At 52.4% G+C, this 19,015-nt stretch overlaps 1 protein-coding gene across 1 annotated transcript in view; it reads right to left on the bottom strand.

The window, feature by feature from the left end:
* Positions 1 to 746: 746 nt before the first annotated feature.
* Positions 747 to 19,015, bottom strand: part of HIVEP3 (HIVEP zinc finger 3) — a 232,106-nt gene continuing 213,837 nt past the window's right edge. Inside the window, 3 exon segments of the mRNA XM_038160693.1 lie at positions 747 to 2,058; positions 4,755 to 5,812; positions 11,759 to 11,857. Of these exon segments, the coding sequence (XP_038016621.1) occupies positions 1,231 to 2,058; positions 4,755 to 5,812; positions 11,759 to 11,857 (1,985 nt within the window). The 3' untranslated portion in view covers positions 747 to 1,230.

Here is a 19,015-nt window from a genome sequence, read left to right as displayed (position 1 = left end):
GATGGGATGGGATTGGATGGGATGATGGGATGGGGTGGGATTGGTATGATGGGATGATGGGATGGGATGGGATAGGATAGGATGATGGGATGGGATGATGGGATGGGATTGGATGGGATGATGGGATGGGGTGGGATTGGTATGATGAGATGGGATGATGAGATGGGATGGGGAGAGCTTGTCCACAACTCAAACATGCCAGAGGGAGGAAGGTTTTCAAGGCTGGGTTCCTCCCCCTCTGACAGCAAGGGAGGGTTTGCAGAGGCTCCCCCAGCCCAGGGAGGGCTCCAGCACAGGCAGGGCTTTGCCGGGCGCTGCGGGAGGATTAAAGCAAAGCAAGCAGGAGGCTCGTCCAGCGAGAGACCCTTGCTGGCACGGGCTCTACATTCCGTACATTCCTACCTTCTCGCAGGTAAATCTTTGAAGAAGAACCTTTTTTTTTAAGTTTTTAGGGGTTTTTTGTCCTTTTTTTTTTTTTTTCTTTTTTTTTTAGAAAAGTGCTTTGCTAGGTTCTGCAGGACGGAGGGGTGCTCACGGTTTGTTGTCCTCTTTTCGAGGGACAGTTTCTCTCCCTGCACACAAGGAACCTCCCCTGCTCAAGGAAGTGCTACTTTCAGTCACAAGGTCAGGGTAAACACGTTTTTCAAATGTAAAGCAGTTTCAACTGTTTAAAGCACAACCATAGGGATGCAAGGAAAAAGAAAACCAAAAAAACCAAGCACTTTGCAAGAATTAAATAAAGCATGTAATAAATATGAATCATAAACTTCTGTACACAGGAGCAAGGGTTTGGGTTTTTTTTCTTTTTTTTTAATCATTTAAGCAATATAAAAAAAGGGTTTTTTTATGTTTTGCTTTTGTTTTCAGTGCATCTTCTTCCTCTTTAAAATGCTTAACCCTTTCCTTTCTGCATCTCTCAGGCCCAGGATTATGCACACCTAAATGGCAAAAAAGACAAGGTCTAACAAACCCCCTTTCCAAAAAACTCTAAAAAAATATTCACAGCCTCAAACAGTTTTGTACATTTCAAGCAACAAAAGTTATAGAAAAAGGCACAAGTAACTGCATACATGTGGAGATAATACCAGACTGGGACAAAGAAAACCAGGAATTTTCCATGGGTTTGGTCATTCACTAGAGTGCTTCTTATGATTATACTAAAGGAAATAGTGTTGAAAATGTCTGTTGATTTTACAGAGGAAGCCTAAAGGTGGAACAGCTGGCGGAGGTTTAAGTACTTCCCGCGTTTTCATCCACCTTTTTGTGAGTTTGACCTAAATCGGAGTGCTCTGGGTGTGGGCTGCTCCCGCCGGGCTCTCCGGAGAGGTTCCTGGGGCGCAGGGCCTGGGGGTGGCCAGGGGGGGCTTCTGAGGGGCTGTCCCTGGCCAGCGAGGGGACGGCTGAGATGAAAGTGCAGGCTGGTTCCGAAGGGGTGCTCGAGCTGCCCGACTGCTGCTTGCCCGTGGCTTTGGAGGGTTCCTCCCCACTGGCCAAGGGCTCCGCAGAGGGCTCCTGGGGGGCGCTGGGGCTGCTGGGGGACACCGAGGACCGTGGCCGCTCCGCCGGGCTGGGCTCGGCCTCCGCTGCGGGCCTGTGCTCCTCCTGCTCCTGCTGGAGCTCGCTAGTCCTCATCTTCTCCTCCGAGAAGCCACCGCCTGCCGGCTCCGGAGACAGGGTGTACTTGGAGACCTTGGCCACGGGGGACACGGACGCCGATGACGGCTCTGGAGGGCTTCGGGGCTCCCCATCCCTCGCGGCGGCCCGGCTGAGCTGGGCGAGACCGCTGGCTGCGGTGAAGTGTCCGGCTTGGAGGGACAGCACGGGGCCGGGCACCAGGCTGGCGTGGGAGCTGGGCCTGGCCTGCACCATCTGGATGCCCCCGATGGGGATCATGGGGTACGGGGTCCTGGCGAGCTGCTGCGAGTGCAGCGGGAGGTGGCTGAAGACATTCTCCTCCCCTCGGCCGGGAGCGTGGAGGTCGTGAGGGGCCTGCAGGGGCCGGGGGCACGCGGGCGGCAGGGTGCTGGGAGAGCAGGGCAGGCTGCGGGGTTCCATCTTCTGTGCCGGGGGAAAAGAAGAGCTGGGTCAGTGTGACACACGGGATGGCCTCGGCAGCAGCAAGGCTTGCTGCAAGGACTGGGGTTAGGGTTTTATTCGGGTTTGAGGGAGGTCAGCGAACTCAGGGAGATGCGGAGCCCCGGACCTTGAAGGCGAGGAGCAGCACAACCCACAGCGTTTCCCTTCTGGGACAAATATACCCATGGTGTGTTCGGGCACAGATCCAGGGATTTGGCTTAGGCCTGGATCGTTATAAATCAGAATTACTTGGTTGGAAGGGACCTTTAAAGGCCATCTTGTCCAACCCCCTGCCGTGGGCAGGGACATCTTTAACTAGACCAGGTTGCTCCCAGCCTCATCCAATCCGGCCTTGGACCCTTCCAGGGATCCCCCTGGGCAACCTGAGCCAGGGCCTCCCCACCCTGTGAGTAAAGAATTTCCTCCTTAGCTCTAGTCTGGATCTCCCCTCTTTTAGTTTAAAAGCATGACCCCTACTCTCAGAGCTGGCTCTGGAACACTGGCAGATCTGCCAGCGTTTGCTGCCAGCTGAGCTGCTTGGGATCCCCATCAGTGCAGGGGGTTCCTGAGAGCCCAGAATGAGGTTATTTTTTATTTATTTATTCATTCATTCATTTTCACTGAGCTTTCCTAAAGCAGGATTGCATCCTTACAGCTGCTGAGTGCAAGGATGCTTCCAGTGAGAGGCGGCATCAACTCCAGCGCACCCAGCAGTTGGTCCCCACCACCACCCTCATGGGGTGCTCTTTGCAAATCAAGAGTTCAGACCCTACATTTTACCTTTTCCTCTTTCTCTCCCGGTGCTTCCCATAGTTTCCTAACGTACATCATGGAGAGATATGTGGCTAAACAGAAATGGATTAATTAGTGATGAGGTAATGACTAAATCCCTGCACAGGACTCCCAAGAAGAGGAAGCAACAGAAACTGAAATCAACTTTCAATTAAGATGGGGTTGGAGATGAAATGTGAGGATCCACTGGAGGGCACATTTCTTTGTACGATTATGGGGAATAACTCCCTGATCCTGTGAGCTGGATCTCTGAAGAGACAGCAGAGGAAAGCAGCAAAAGAGAACAGGAAAGAGAAGAAGGAAGAGCCACCAAAGGTAGTGTGTGCTGGGTCAGCAGTGACAAGCCCAAACACTGCTAAATGTCACTTATCCACAGGAAGCCTTGGCCAAATCACTTCAGGGATGCTGGGAAACCCCAAACAAATATTTCAGTGGTGCAACAATCACCACGGGGAGAGACTGCCCTAAGCAAGGGCCAGTGGGAAGGGAGATGGTGGTGGTGAGACCTGGCAGTGAGCCTGACATTGGAACTGGGCTAAGATCATCTTCAAGCTCTGTGTTGGGACCTGATAAACCCTCCTCTGGTCTTCCTGTCTCTTGTGGCCTTACCAGGAATGTTAGTTTTGCAATGAAAGCCCAGCTGTCCATTGTGCTGATAAAGGGGAATTTTTCCATTTAGGTTTTTGCTGTTGCTTTGGAGGCACATGGAGAAGTAACAGTGATGGCTCTGGGTGCAGAAAAGGAGCAGGAAAACAATGCCAAAAGGTAAATGTGACCAAAGGAGTTGAAAGGTGGGAATGGCAGACAAGCAGGGCTTAAAACCTTGTCTCCTACTGTGGATTTGGGAGCTGAGGGGATTCACACCAAGCAGAGGCAGTGGGAAGTTATCCTGACAGAAGAGTTGAAGGATGAGGGTTTCCAGAGCCCTGGGATTCACCACCAGAAGCGGATTGACAGGAAGGGCAAACAGCATTAAAGGAAGCCAAGGTTTGGCTTCAAGTAAAGGAGAGTCTCTGAGAAGGAGAGACAAAGACTCAGAGTGGAAAGGAGGAAGGAGGCACCACAGGACAGAAGGTTAGCATGGGCATGGGAGAAAGGTCTGGAGAAGCCCTGGCTCAGCATCTGGGGGGCAGGGATGTAAAGGCCTCTCTCTCCCCCCAGTGCAGCCCCTGAGGGCTGGAGTCTCTCCCCACAGCGAGGGGATCTCACATTCCCCAGCACAACTGACAGCAGAGCCAGGCACTCCAGCAGGAATGGGAAATATTCCCCCAAACCCCACATCAATCTGCCTGCAGCCCTGGGAGGAGCAGGCGATTTCCCTTTACCCACAGGATTTGATTCGTCCAGCAGAGAGATTAAATAATGTTCTGGGCCCAGTGGGAAACCCCTCTCTGTGCTGAAGAGAGAAGAGAGATGAAATAAGAGCTGTCCAAACAAACATTTCTCAGCAGCTCATCCAGCAGAGCTGGCTGTGGGTGGACACAGGGCTCAGCCAGAGCTGGCTCAGGTCACTGACCACTGGGAAATGGTCACAGCTCTACCCCAGCCAAGGAAACCTCAGGGACGGGAATGAAATTCCCAGGAATAAAAAGGCTCTTAGTGACAATTCATCATTAAGAGGTTGTCCTTGGTGATTGTCCCAGCAGGACTGGCTGGCTCAGGAGCGGGAATAACCCCTTGGAGAAGGGATAACTTTATTTGTCTCCATCTGAGAAGGGCAGGACCCAAATGGGTGCAAAACCCACTGCTGTCCCCTGTCCTTGTTCTCTGGGTCACCTTGACAGTGGTCATAGGGTCCCTGTGCACTTCTGCAGCACAGCCTTCACCAAAAACCGTGTCAGAGACCACCCTGTGGGGACCAGAGGGCAGCAGGGCACTGGACTTACCAGCTTGGACTCGTAGAGCTGTAAGTTTTTGCCAAAGAACCTGTGAGGTAGAGGCATCGAAGAGAACATCCCGGGCTGGGCTTGATATGAGCTTGGAACTTTGTCCTCTGTTGATTTGCTAGAGCCAGGCAAGTCCTCTTTGCCAGGGGGCGGATACCTGGCCAGCTCCAAGCAGCCTGGAGACAAGACTTTCTTCAGGGAGAAGTACCTCAGGGATGCCATCTCTCTGCTGGGCGACGAGTGCCTGGCAGGGGCCACTTCTCCGTCTGGGGGGAGGGCTGTCCTCGGGGACAGCTCCCTCCGGGGGGACAGGTGCCTGCTGGGCGACAGCTCGAGCCTTGGGGACACACATCTCAGGGGAGACGCCTCCCTCCTGGGAGAGAGGCGCTGGCAGGGGGACAGCCCCCTCCCTGGGGACAGGCACCTCAGGGAGGACAGCTCTGCCGTGGGGGAGAAGCGTTTGGGGGACGTTTCATTTTTGGTCAGTAAGTGCTTCCTCGCTATCATTGGTCTGCTGCTGCCACCCCCTCTGCCACAGTCCTGGCTCGGGGACCACCTCTTCCTCGGGGAGGTGTCTTTGGAGGTCGACAGGTCCATGACCAAGGACATCTGTGGCCTGGTGACAGACTCTCTCTCAGCAGGAGCCAAGTGCTCGGTGGAGGTCAAAGCTGGTCTGTGGAGGCTCAGGAAGCTGTGGCACACAGCAATGTCACTGCTGTCTGCTGACCACTTGGTCTCCAGCCCTGAGGAGGAGGAGGAGGCCTGCTGGCCTTCCCCTGCTTTCGGGGTGCTGGAAGCAGCTTCTTGAGCTGTGGATGCTTCGGTGCCTTCCTCTGGAGAAGACGGGGAGCCCCCTGAGGAGTGCAGCAGGAGGGTGCCGTGTTTGCCTTCCGGCAGCTTCAGCGCTGGCTCATCTTGGCTCTCCTCTTCCTCCTCGTCTTCCTCATCCTCATTGTCGTCATCGTCGTCAGATTCCTCGAGGTCTGAAAACTGGTGTTCCTCGATGGGCTCAGATCCCTCCCGCCCCTCAGAGTCCTGGAAAAGGTCTTCACTGGTTCCTGGAGGCAAACACAGAACAGAGAGTTGAAAACACACGTGAGGGGCTATTTTTGTGTTAAATCTGCTCACCAAACACACGTGAGGGGCTATTTCTGTGTTAAATCTGCTCACCAAACACATGTGAGGGGCTGTTTTTGAGTTAAACCTGCTCACAGAATACATGTAAGGGGCTATTTTTGTGTTAAATCTGCTCACCAAACACATGTAAAGGGCTATTTTTGTGTTAAATCTGCTCATATAACACATGTAAAGGGCTATTTTTGTGTTAAATCTGCTCATAGAACACATGTTCAGGGTCTATTTCTGTGCTAAATCTGCTCACAAGCTCCAAGGGCACCAGAGGAGAGGATCTGGCTGCTCCTTGGTCTGATTATCTCCTGCTTTGAGCTGCAGCCCTGCCCTCTCTGCCAGCTCCACTGCTGATGATCCCAGAAGATCCCAGTGAATCCCACTCTACCCCAGTTCCAGCTCTGTCAGCACATGCAGCCCTCAGTCCCTGCTGGGCACCTGCCACACTCTTTATTTGCTCTAAAATGCAAAAAAAAACCCCTTTATTAGATGAGAACAGCAGCACCTTCGCCCTTCACTGGGGTTTGATGATTATTTGTTACAATGAATATCCACAGCTGCACCAGCTCCATGTGTGGGGCCTTTTCCTGCCCAGATTTCATGACAGATAAACATCAGCAAGGCAGGACTTTCCTTAAAAATCAAACAACAGGGTGGAAGGAACCTCTGTGGATTTCCCTGGGTAGGATAAATTCCAGCTGAGGTTTGTGGGCAGAGGGTTTGGGGCTTTGTAAATCAGAACTTGTAGGCAGTGAGGAGGATAAAAAAGCAAATTCTACAGGATTTAAAATATTTCTGCAGGTTAAAATACATCTCTCTGCTGCCTGAAGGGCCAGCAGGAGCTTTCTGAGCTGGGTACCTGTTGTATTTGTGGGGTACCCCCCGGCAGGAAGGAATGCTGAATCTGACTCCATGTTCTCAGAAGGCTCATTTATTATTTTATGATACTGTATTATATTAAAGAATACTAAACTATAGAATACAAGAAGAATACAAACTATACTAAAGGATACAGAAAGGATACAGACAGAAGACTAAAAAGATAATAATGAAACTCGTGACTCTCTGCAGAGTCTGACACAGCTTGGCCCTGATTGGCCAAAGAGTGAAAACAACTCCCAGCAGATCCAATGGAACAATCACCTGTGGGTGAACAATCTCCAAACACATTCCACAGGAGCACAGCACAGGAGAAGCAAATGAGATAAGAATTGTTTTCCTTTTCTCTGAGGCTGCTCAGCTTCCCAGGAGAAAAACCCTGGGCGAAGGGATTTTTCAGAGAATGTGACTGTGACAGGTACTGAGCTGTGAGTGCTCAGAGAAAAATCTGCTCCTCCCCTGGCGGGTGTGCAGAGCTGCTGGCAGCAGTGACAGCCCGGCCAGGGCCGTCAGGGACAGCCACTGGATGTCACTGCAGTTCAGCAAAACGGCACTGCCGGGTCCCTGCTCCAGAGGGGCTGGGAATGCCACCTGTGCCCAGCCAGGTGCCGGAGCTGCTGGGACACTTTGGATCTGGGTCTGGCAGCACAGCCCAGAGATGCTGGGACACCCGTGTGACACCTGTGTGTGACATCACAGCCCTGCCAGCCCCCTCGCCATGGGCTCACCCTGGGCCACTGCTCCTGCTGTGCCAGCCTGGAACTGTCCCCATTCCGAGCTGTCACTGCCAGCAGGGACACCAAAGGCAGCCGAGCCGAGCCGGGCCACAGCTGTCCCCAGCAGCCAGGGTGGCTCCAGAGGGGACACGGACATACAGCACCAAGTCCCCATGAGGGATGGAAAGCCTGATTTGGTTTCTTTGGAATGCAGGGCCTTCAGGATGCATTTGGCATTCCCAGTGCCATGGATTTTCCCATGGCTGATTATCCAGCTGAGTCTGTGATTTGTGGAATCAAACAAACTCCACAACTTCTGTGCAAGTTGTAAAGCTGGTATGTTTATTACAGCGCTGGGCGCACGCAGGGATCGCTCCCCTTAAATGACATGTGTGCCTCTGGGAACTCCAGATCCTTTTTTATCCGCCTCTCAAATCCATATGCATGCAATTTCACCACAGGTTCATACATATTCATTCTACTGATTTCGGTTACATGTGCCGCTAGTTTTTTATCAAAAAGAACTCCTGGGTCACCCTGCCCTGTCTCCTGCAGCCTCTCCGTCTGTTTCAGAGTTCAAGGGGCCCTTCCTTATCTCTGTGCTTTAGCTGAAGCAGTTTCTTCGAGCACAGGCAGCCAGACCAAACAGCTCTGTTTGCAAGCCACAGACTTAATTCAAAGAGGAACATTTCACCTAAATCAAAATGGATTCCTACTCTGGAAAATTTCCACTCTCTCTCTCACCCGTGTCCAGCACTGTAATAAACACACTGGCTTTACAACTTTGACAAAAGTTGTGGAGTTTGTTTGCTTCCGCAAATCATCTGCCTGAAGCTGGGAACAGAAAGGAGCAGCTCGCCCCCGTTCCAACAATCCCTGCAGCAGCCCCTGGGGCAGAGCCACCCCAGCAGCTCTCCTGTTGTATTTATGGGGGCTGCGATGAAGGGAGGAGTGATGAATTGACTCCATGTTCTCAGAAGGATCATTTATTATTTTATGATACTATTTTATATTAAAGAATGCTATACTAAACTACACTAAAGAATACAGAAAGGATACTCACAGAAAGCTAAAAAGATAATAATGAAACTCGTGACTCTCTCCAGAGTCTGACACAGCTTGGCCCTGATTGGCCAAAGAGTGAAAACACCTCCCAGCAGAACCCAATGGAACAATCACCTGTGGGTGAACAATCTCCAAACACATTCCACATGAGCAGGAATGCAAATGAGAGACAGGAGAAGCAAATGAGATAATATTGTTTTCCTTTTTCTCTGAGGCTTCTCAGCTTCCCAGGAGAAAAATCCCGGGCGAAGGGATTTTTCAGAAAATGTAAATGCCACAGTCTCCCTGGAGAGGGATTCAGGATTGTGAAATCCTCCACGGTGACGGGGCTGCTGGGCCTGGGCTGTTTGCAAACCCCCAGGGGAACTGAGCTCAGAACAAATATTATTCCAAACTCCCAGCTGTAGGCTGAGCTGTGCAGATTTCCTGCTTGGAACAGGAATGCATTTCACTGGCAGAGCTGGGAGCCAGCCCCGACTCTGCTTTTGGGGTTGGGGACAGGCAGGAGCTGTGCCTGGGCATGGTGCTCTCCTTTCTTTGCCCCAGCTGGGACAGAGGAATTCCTGTGACTGGAAATGCCAAGTTTGCCCTAGTCAGGGGTCAGGAGCGAAGGGAAAGGGAAGCTAGCCCCAAAGTGAGGAGCTGTTTGCATTTGCCACCACAAATTCCAGCGAGGGAATCATCCCAGAGAGTCCTGGACAGCCCCAGGGAATTGCTTTGGCCTCCTGACATGATCCCTGCAGGCAGGAACAGAGCTCAGACCTGAGCCAGGCTTCCAAAATTCATCCTGCTGAGCTCACAGGGAGAGAAAGGGCAGGGCAGGGCAGGCAGGGAGGGAGGGATGGAGGAAGGAAGGAGAGAGGGAATTAGTGGGAATGTGTCCTGCTGACAGCTTTGTCTGAGGTTGCCTCTCATTCCAAGCGTGTTATTTATTCTCCCCAGCTGGTACCAGCCCACCGAGCCCAGCCCAGGCAGGAGTGAGGAATTATACTCCAATCTCCTTTTATAGTAACACCCTTGCTTTCTGCTGCCCCTTAAATAGAAATACAAACAATCAAGTGAAATACAACTCCGGTTTAAAATAATCCAGGGAGTTTTAGGAACTGCTGCTCCCTCCCTGCCTGCCCCTGGAGGAAAGCACAGCAACCTTCCTGTGCTGCTTTGTGTCACGTGGAAATCTGAGCCTTTTTTATTATTATTATTTAATTAAAACTGCCCGTTTAGTTCTTGTTCTGAGCCTCTTTGCAAGGAAGAGAGAGGACACAAGGGAGGGCTCTTTGCAGCCCCTCACCCTGAGAGCAAGGGCTGCGATCACAGCTGGGATCTCGAATTTCTCATGCACCTTTCTGCCATTCCTGGGCTATTTTCTCATCCATCCAAACAGCCCCAACCATTAGAGGACAAAATCCCATTTTCTGCCTATCTCCTTGGCTGCTGCAGTTAACAATGACATTTGTGAGCAATGGGGCTCTCTGCTCACAGAGCAGAATATCCCACTGCCAGCAGCAGTCCAGTGTGGCTTTACCAGCTGGGAGAGAAGCTGGGAGGAAGGACAGGAAACCTCCTGTGACCCCATCCCTGCCGGGGGCCCCTCTGTGCACCCCCTGAGCAAACCCACAGGGCTCTGCAGGATGGGAATGGGAATGGGAATGGAAATGGGAATGGGGAATGGGAATGGGAAATGGGGATAGGGAATGGGAAACTGGGAAATGGGAATGAGAATGGGAAATGGGAATGGGAGCTGGGGATGGGAAATGGAAATGGAAACTGGGAAATGGGAAATGGGGAATAGGGAATGGGAATGGGAAATGGGGAATGGGGAATGGGGAATGGGAAGCTCCCCGGTGTGACACTCTGGGGACTTCCTGTGATTCCAAGCTCCCCTGGAGTGCTGGCACAATGTCCAGAGAGCCCAGCACGCCCAGGGCAGCTCTGCCTCTGAGAGACCTCCCAGGGCTGGGGGGAACAGCCCTGCAGCCACGGGCACGGGGGACAGTGGATTCACTGATGTCACACTGCCAATGTGTCACTGCTGCTGTGTGACATTGCTAATGTGTGACACTGCCCATGTGTGACACTGTCTGTGCGTGACACTGCCCTGTGTGACACTGCCCTGTGTGACACTGCTAATGCGTGACACTGCCTGTGTGTGACACTGCCTGTGTGTGACACTGCCCGTGTGTGACACTGCCCCTGCGTGACACTGCCTGTGTGTGACACTGCTGCTGTGTGACACTGCTGCTGTGTGACACTGCCTGTGTGTGACACTGCCCTGTGTGACACTGCCTGTGTGTGACACTGCCCGTGTGTGACACTGTCCGTGTGTGACACTGCCCGTGTGTGACACTGCTGCTGTGTGACACTGCCTGTGTGTGACACTGCCCGTGTGTGACACTGCCCCTGCGTGACACTGCCTGTGTGACACTGCTGCTGTGTGACACTGCCCTGTGTGACACTGCTGCTGTGTGACACTGCCTGTGTGTGACACTGCCCGTGTGTGACACTGCCCATGTGTGACACTGCCCGTGTGTGACACTGCCTGTGTGTGACACTGCCCTGTGTGACACTGTCCGTGTGTGACACTGCCTATGTGTGACACTGCTCTGTGTGTGACACTGCCCTGTGTGACACTGCCTGTGTGTGACACTGCCTGTGTGTGACACTGCCCTGTGTGACACTGCCCTGTGTGACACTGCTAATGTGTGACACTGCCCTGTGTGACACTGCCTATGTGTGACACTGCCCTGTGTGACACTGCCCTGTGTGTGACACTGCTAATGTGTGACACTGCCCTGTGTGACACTGCCCCGTGTGACACTGTCCCTGGCCTCTCCAGAGCGTGGCACGCACACCGTGGGACACCAACAGGACCCTCCTCCTGCCACCCCTTCCCGTGTGCTGGGGGCTCTGCCGAGCCCGTCCCTGCAGCGCCACAACCTGCAGGCAGGCACAGAACCAGAGCCGCAAAATAAATCAAAAGATCAAAAGATCAACAGTCCCCCGGTGTCACCAACCCCAGCCAGGGGACCCAGGGGACCCAGGCTCACAGTGCCCCTTCCCTGGACACAGCTCCCAGCACAGCCCAAGGCTCCCAGCAGCCCCTGGAAGGAGCCAGGGGGGCACAAAGTGCTCCCCATGTGTGGCAGGATGGGCTCTGCCCTGGCTGGCTCCTGCTCCTCCCTCGCAGCCCCAGTGCAAAGGCAGGGTTGGTTTTACCTTCCTCGGCTTCCAGATCCACCAGTGAAGATACCAACACGCCCAGCTCCTGACATTTTTTGCTGTGGGCCTTTGACTTCATGTGTTTAGTCAGATTCCCTGAAAAGAAGCAGAAAATCCATTTTACTCAAATTTGGCTCCTCTTCCCCCCTTCTTTTCCCTTTTTTTTTTCCTCTTTTCCCTAATTTTTTTTTCTTTTTATTTTCTTTTTTTTTCCCCTTTTGCACACTCAGCAGTCACAAGTCAAAGTCTCTCTTAACCAGACAAAGGTCCCTGACTGTCCCCAAGCCCCTGCCCACTGCAAATCCCCAGTGACACGAGGCCAGGTCCCCCTTCCCTCCCTGTGCTGCTGCCCCGGGGTGCAGGACGAGGTCCTGGCAGGGTGTGGGACCTTTCAGGGCTTGTGCAGCCTGGAAAAACTGCCGGGGCACACTTTGGGGCTGGGGGAAGAGAAGGCCTGGGCTGCTTTCAGCTGTGAGGATGCAGCAAATTAAAAACGGGAGGAAAGCAGGGATGGGAAACACATCCCAGTGTGCCATCATCATCATCATCCTCCAACCTGATCCCAACAGCCCCACCTGCCTGGAGGGGAGAAGATCCCCATCACCACAGGGCGGAGTGGTTCTACCCTGGAAATGTTCCAAAACCAAGTGGATGTGGCCCTTGGGGGCGTGGGGCTTTTCCAGCTTTAATGATTTTATGAATTTACAATAAAAGGAGGGTTTGAGCTGCCAACAAGAGGGGAAACCCCTACATTCCCATTTTCCCCCAAAAAGAAGGACTCAGGTGCTCTGGAATGCACCAAAGGGCTGGGCCAAGTCAGCTCCTCGAGCAGGAGGAGCCTTGGACACCCTCTGGAACTCAGAACCTCCTGATGAGGCCTCCTCAGGGCCAGGATGGGATGTGGGGTCACTGGGGCTGCTCTGGGATAACTCAGAGGGCACCTCTCTAATTCTGCCTCCCAAATTACAGGCAGGTTAATTAGACAGTAATTAACCCCACTTAGAGGCCAGGGAAATGCTGAACAAAGGGGAGCACTGGCTGGAGGGGGGAAAGCAGGCAGGTGGAGCAGGCAGGAAAATGAAGGGTAGGAGAATTAAAGCAAAAATGTCCCATTTTCCCTTTCCCTCTCCTACAGATCTTCCTAAAATCCCAGACTGGGATTGGGAGAGACCTTAACGTCCATCCAGTCCCATGGGCAGGGACAGCTCCCACTGTCCCAGGCTGCTCCGAGCTCCCTCCTGGCCTTGGGCACTTCCAGGGATTTATGGGCTGAGGGGATGGTGAGGAGGAGTCCTGGGCCCTGCTGAAGGAGTGTTTGAATTCCCCTTCCCCTGCTGTGCCCTCAGCCTTGCTGCCACTGACACCTGAGGGCACTGAGGAGCACCAGGCTTGGTTTTCTCACCAAACAATTAAAAAAAATCGAGGAAAACCAGAATTCTCCCACTTTATTACAACCTCCTGAGGTCCTGCAGTGCAAAGTCCCCAGTCCCTGAGCTTGGGGAGCACAGGGCGCCTCTCTGAGCCTCTTCTCCTGCTGCTCTGGATATCAGGGATAAAAAAGCCACTATTCACTGGAGCAGAGCTTTACCCGTGGTGCCCTCGCCTCTCAGAGAGTGCCACAACCACCCAGCTGCCACCTTGATTTCTCCTTAGCCCATGAATTATTTATTTCAGCCCATTTTATACAAAATGGAGCAGCTCCAGCAGGAAACACCACGAGAGACAAAGGCTGACTCTATATCCCTGTGTATCTGGCACCCAACCTGCATGTGGATTCAGGGGATGTTTAACAGCTTGAATGCAGCAAAACAGCTCCAAATAAGAGAGATTTATTCTTTTTAAGCCTCATGTTTAACTGCCCTGAGCCCCCTGGTCAGGACACTCAGGTGTGAGGATGAGGCCAGCCTGGCTCAGCTCCCTGCTCCAAACCAGAGCCTCTTTCCCCACCCCAAAGCAGGAGTTTTGTTGTGGCCCCAAAGCCACCCCGTGAGCCAGGAGCGTGTTCTCACAGACACCTCTGCTCCCAGTGAATCACCATGGCCTGAAAATGAAAAAAACCCCATCCACAGTCCCAGCTGTGGCCTCATGGAGCAGGAATTTCATTTTGGAAATGAGCAGCAGCAAGAGCCCATGCTGAGTCCGTGTGCTGCAGCCCCCCTGTGCTGCTGCCTGTCCAGCCCCCGGCTCGCAGCCAGCGCTGCCCCATCCCTGCTCGGCCAAAATCCTGCCTGGAGCCCCTCCAAGGGCAGCAAACACAAAACCAGCACTGCCTGCTCTGAGCAGGGGCTTTGTGGAGATCCAGCTGAGTGGGGAGGAGACATCCCCAGGCGTTCTGGTGCCCCCAAACCAGCCCATAAATCCTCTGTGCCACCAACAGCCAGCCCTGGAAACACCAGGAAGGAGACCCAGCCCAGGAGGGAGCAGCAGGAATTCCCGAGGAGAGGGAGCTGTTCAGTGCCAGGCTTTGCTCTCAGGTCCTCGGGAGCACTCTGAGGCCACTGTGGCCACCTCAGGTGTTTAAAGGCCACCGAGGCCACCTCAGGTGTCCCAAGGACAGCTGGCTGGACACGCCAGTGTGTCTCTGTACAGATGCAGAACCTGCAGGGCTCCCGGAGCCCTCCTGCCCCTCTGCTGGGGCTCAGCAGCCGCTGGGGTTAACAAGGTGTGCCAGGAGCTACCAGTGTCACCTGCTGTCCTGTTTTCTGTCCCTGGGCAGGGCAGTGTGTGGCTGCTGCCCTCCTTTCCCAGCCCAGGCACTGCCAGCCCCCAGTGCCAACAAATTCACCCCAAACACCAAAGCACCAACTCATCCCAAGCTTTGTCTCCTTCCCCTCCGACTCCTCTTCCCTCTGCTCTGTCTCTCCCTTCCTCCCCCTTGGTCAGACCAGGTAAAGCTGCTGGCCAAGATCCTCCTGCAAAGCTCTGGGTGCAAATTTTGTTGGAGAAATCCCAACAAAAACCAGGGATGCTGCATCCTTTTAGGGATGCTGCATCCTTTTAGGGAAGGGAGGCCCAGCAGGACAGATCCTCATCTGCCCCCTCTGCATCGTTGTAAGGAAATTAAAAGCTGGAGGCTCCTTTGCCTGGGCTGAGAAGCTGAGTGATCATCCTGGGAGCAATCTGCAGGACAAGGATATTTATCTGATCGGGGCTCTTCTTCCAGTTTGTGTTTTTTTCAGATCCCTTAATTAACGCTGGCAGGATTACACGCTCGGCAGATTTCCAGTAAAATCAACACCACTTTGCTAAGTGAGAGCTGGATCTGAATCCTACCAGGGAAGACTCACAGCTACTTGTTGCCTTGCAGAGTTCTGGCTCCCAAGTGAAAAAAAAAAAGGAGAAAAAAAAATAAAAGAAAACCACACAGCATTGCTTCCTTGGAAACCATGGAAAAACATCTTGGAGGGAGCAGGAGAGAGCAGCAGGGAGCTGGATTTAAATAGCAGAGGAATTTCACTGAACCCTAAACAGGTAAGTGCTCCTTATTGGGGATTGTTTACCAAAAAGCTCCCAGATCTGAAATCAACTGGCTATATTTAAAGAATCCCTCAGGAATTCCTGGGAATGGTGAGCCCACAGGAGGAGCAGGGGCAGGGTGAGCACAGCTCCCATTACGCCTGCCCAGAGCTATGTGCTCCAGCTGCCTCAGCTCTGCCCATGCTGGGAGGTCTTAGTGGGACTTAGAGCAGCTTAAATGCCTGTGTTGTTTGGAGAAAGCTGTGACTGGAGCCTTCCAAAAGCACCTAAAGCAGCTTAATAGGGACTAGGAGTGATTTCCCAGTTAAATTTCATGAGGGAAATTAATTTTTTTTTTTTGAAGAGCCATTATTGTATTTTTAAGGAGTTCAAGCAGAATGGAGGGAGCTGAAGCATTGAGATTCCTGGGAAAATGATCCTGTCTGTGCTGAGGATGAGCATTTCTATTTCTGCTGTTAAATCTGATCAATTGAGCAACAACCAACAAAAAAACCCTAAAAAACCAACAAATGAGCAAGTGCAGGAAGCAACACCGTGACACAAACAGCCAGAGCTTCACAGGATGAACAATTGTCACATTCCTCTTTGGAAAGCACTGGCAAGGAGAGCAGCAGCTCCTCTGGGAGGAGGAGACTGCCATGGAGCCAGGCTGGGAGAGCTGGGGGTGCTCCCCTGCAGAGGAGAAGGCTCCAGGGAGAGCTCAGAGCCCTTGCAGGGCCTGAAGGGGCTCCAGGAGAGCTGCAGAGGGACTGGGGACAAGGCCTGCAGGGACAGCACACAGGGAATGGCTCCCAGTGCCAGAGGGCAGGGCTGGATGGGATCTTGGCAATGAGGAATTGTTCCCTGGCAGGGTGGGCAGGGGCTGGGCTGGAATTGCCAGAGCAGCTGGGGCTGCCCCTGCATCCCTGGCAGTGCCCAAGGCCAGGCTGGACACTGGGGCTGGGAGCACCTGGGACAGGGGGAGGTGTCCCTGCCGTGGCACTGGGTGGGATTTAATGCCCCTCCCAACTCAAACCATTCTGGGATTCTGTGATTTTGCTGGGGCATGGCCTCACACACAGAACCAGCCATAACTGATACTCTGTGTGCCAAACAAATCCTTGAAACAGGTTTTATGTGGGATTTAAATAATGCACAGGCCTTGATTTAGGTCCTGGTGTGGGGCTGATGTCCCCAGGTGAGACTTTGTGAGGAGGAAAGCTTTCATTTACAGAATCCATTGGGCAGAGGAGTTCAATCTTTAAAAAAATCGATTATTATCTTTTATCCTTATTGGCATATGGATTAAAGGAGTGAATTTGCACATGCAGCCTGCCTGTATCCACACAGGCCATAAAATATCAGCCACCTCCTGGATCAGACCTATCCAGCCAAAAGCTGATATTCCAGAAAGGTACCCAGGATTTGCAGATTTCCAAATGAGCCAAATTCCCAGTGGGGCTGAGACTTTAATGGCTGCACTGGCTCCAGAAAACACCGGTGAGTATTTCCCTGGAGGTCACCAGTCCTTTGCTTCCAGCCCTGATTCCTGGATTCTTTCCCCTTGCCTGGAGAGTTCCAGAGCCCTTTTGCTCAGTGTTTCATCTCCTGGCTGCTCCACTGGGACATCTTCTGTTCCTGCCTCACATCCCATGCCATGTCCAGGCAGGAAATCCCTGGGGATAACGCTGTCCCCATTCCAGTTTGTGACGTCCCCAGGAGCACAGGGGCAACACACAGGGATGCTCAGCCCTCCAAGGGCCCTTGGGGTATTTTGGGGGTGTGCCCATCCCTGTGCCCTGCTCTCCCAGCAGGGAATTCTGCTGGAAGAAAATTCCTTCCAGAGGAGACACAGGCTGCTGGAGCTGCAATAGCAACAAACTGTGCAGCCCTTTAAGGGCTGGGGGGAATGCATTTAATACATTTAATTTAATATATTTAATATATTCACATGTGCAGTACCCTCAGAGCTGTCAGGCGCTGATTTAAGGAGCTGAAAATGAATTTATTGAAGGCTCTGGCTGAGCAGTCTGGAGTCTGGGAAGTGTGAGTGGCACAGAGTGTGAAATGGGGGTCTCCAGCCAGCAGGACCGTGTCCTTTCCTCAGCTCCCTTTAAATTAAAGTGGAGCTCCTCATCCCTCCTGACCTCCAGGCAGAGGCAGCAGCAGCACTCAGACCTGTTCCAAACATTTTGTCCCGAATTTCTGAGGACACTGGAAGCAACCAGGACCCTGTGAGAGGGTGATGTGGGTCTGAGGGAGGACAGAAAATAACTGGAAATGGGAATTAATGTGCCAGCACTGCCCCTCATCCCAGCTCACCCCGAGCTGCAGTGAGAGAGGGGAAGGGAAAAGCTCTTCCCAACCTTCCTGAAAGGGAAAACAGCTTTTTCTTATTTCCTTCCTGCCCAGAAAACAACGCAGAAGCTGCTGAGCCTCCTTTAAAGACCCTCTTGGAGGCCACAGTCACAAAGCTCCACCACGGGGGAGGGAGAGACACCTCATTAAAGAGGCACCTTTAGATCTGCTCCAGAAACACCAAATCAAACAAATCTCTACAAACCAAATTTCCAAGGCTGTTCTTCCCATCAGCTAAGCGAGCACACATACACACACACAAAAAAAAAAAAAAAAAGTAATGGATTTGCTTTAAAATAATAAAAAAATAAATTTTCCCTGCGGTTCTGTAAGCCAAAGCTTTGCTTCCAGTGACAGAAAGGCACAAAAAGCAGAAAATAAATATTTATGGCATTTTCTGTTGCAAAAGTTTTCCCAGTTCTTGGAACGTGGACATGGATTTTCTAGAGTGGGAGGAGTGGGGGGTGAGGTACATTTTAACCAGATAAAGCTCCTCATTAAAAATAACAATAATAATAATAATAAAATCCCATTTAACTGCTTCCAGCCTACTGGAGAGTTTAGAGCATTAGATCATGCTGGAGAGATCTACCCCAGCCAAAACAAAGCCAGCTCCACAGACCTCCCCCTGGAGCTGATGCTGAAGGCTAAAATTAACTCTGGAAAGCTGATTTCTAAAAAAGCTCCGTGTTTGTGCAAGCGCAGCCCGGCAGGAGGGAGAGCTGCAGCTCCTGCATCCTGCGTGCCCGGGGCTGCCAACCCCAGCAGCCCAGGGAGGAGCCAGGCCCAGGCAAACCCCTCCAAACGAGCTGGGAAACACCAGCCCTGAAAAGGCCCCGCTCCTCCGGGTCACTTGTTCTGAACAGGAGTTTGAAATTGCTTTAAAATATCACTGCCAGGGGCATGAGCAAAAAAACCCTGATTTTCTTCCTGCCCTTGCTGATGATTTTTTAAGTGATCTCAAACTCCGGTTGGTAATGACTCTCCATCACCAGCTGATGCTTTTATCAACGCACACAGAGCTTTTCCCCACTTTTCCAGAGCTCCCAACCAGCTTTTCCCCCATTTCTGGGCAGTCTGAGCACGCCCCAGGCTCTGCCCTTCACCCTTCCCAGCTCTTCCAGAGCATCTTGTGCCCCCCAAAGAGCTTTTCCCCCATTTCTGGGCAGTCTGAGCGTGCCCCAGGCTCTGCCCTTCACCCATCCCAGCAAAGAGCCGTTCTCATGCAATTCCGAGTCACCACCATGCAACCATTTATCCATAAACCCCCGATGCAGAGGAGTCCTGCCCATTCCATGCACCCTTGGGCAAACGGGTACTTTGCCACTCAAATCCCAACGGAGTGTTGATGATTTTTGTTCCGTGGAAGGAAGCATTTCCATGCTCCCTTGCCCATGCCAAGCAGAAGAAGGGAAGTGTCTGTTTGCCATGTGCAGCCAG

Source organism: Motacilla alba, chromosome 23 (genome assembly GCF_015832195.1).
Source record: "Motacilla alba alba isolate MOTALB_02 chromosome 23, Motacilla_alba_V1.0_pri, whole genome shotgun sequence".
Lineage (NCBI taxonomy): Eukaryota > Metazoa > Chordata > Aves > Passeriformes > Motacillidae > Motacilla > Motacilla alba.
The sequence above is the reverse complement of the archived record's forward strand: the minus strand, read 5'-3'. Positions and strand labels throughout refer to the sequence as shown.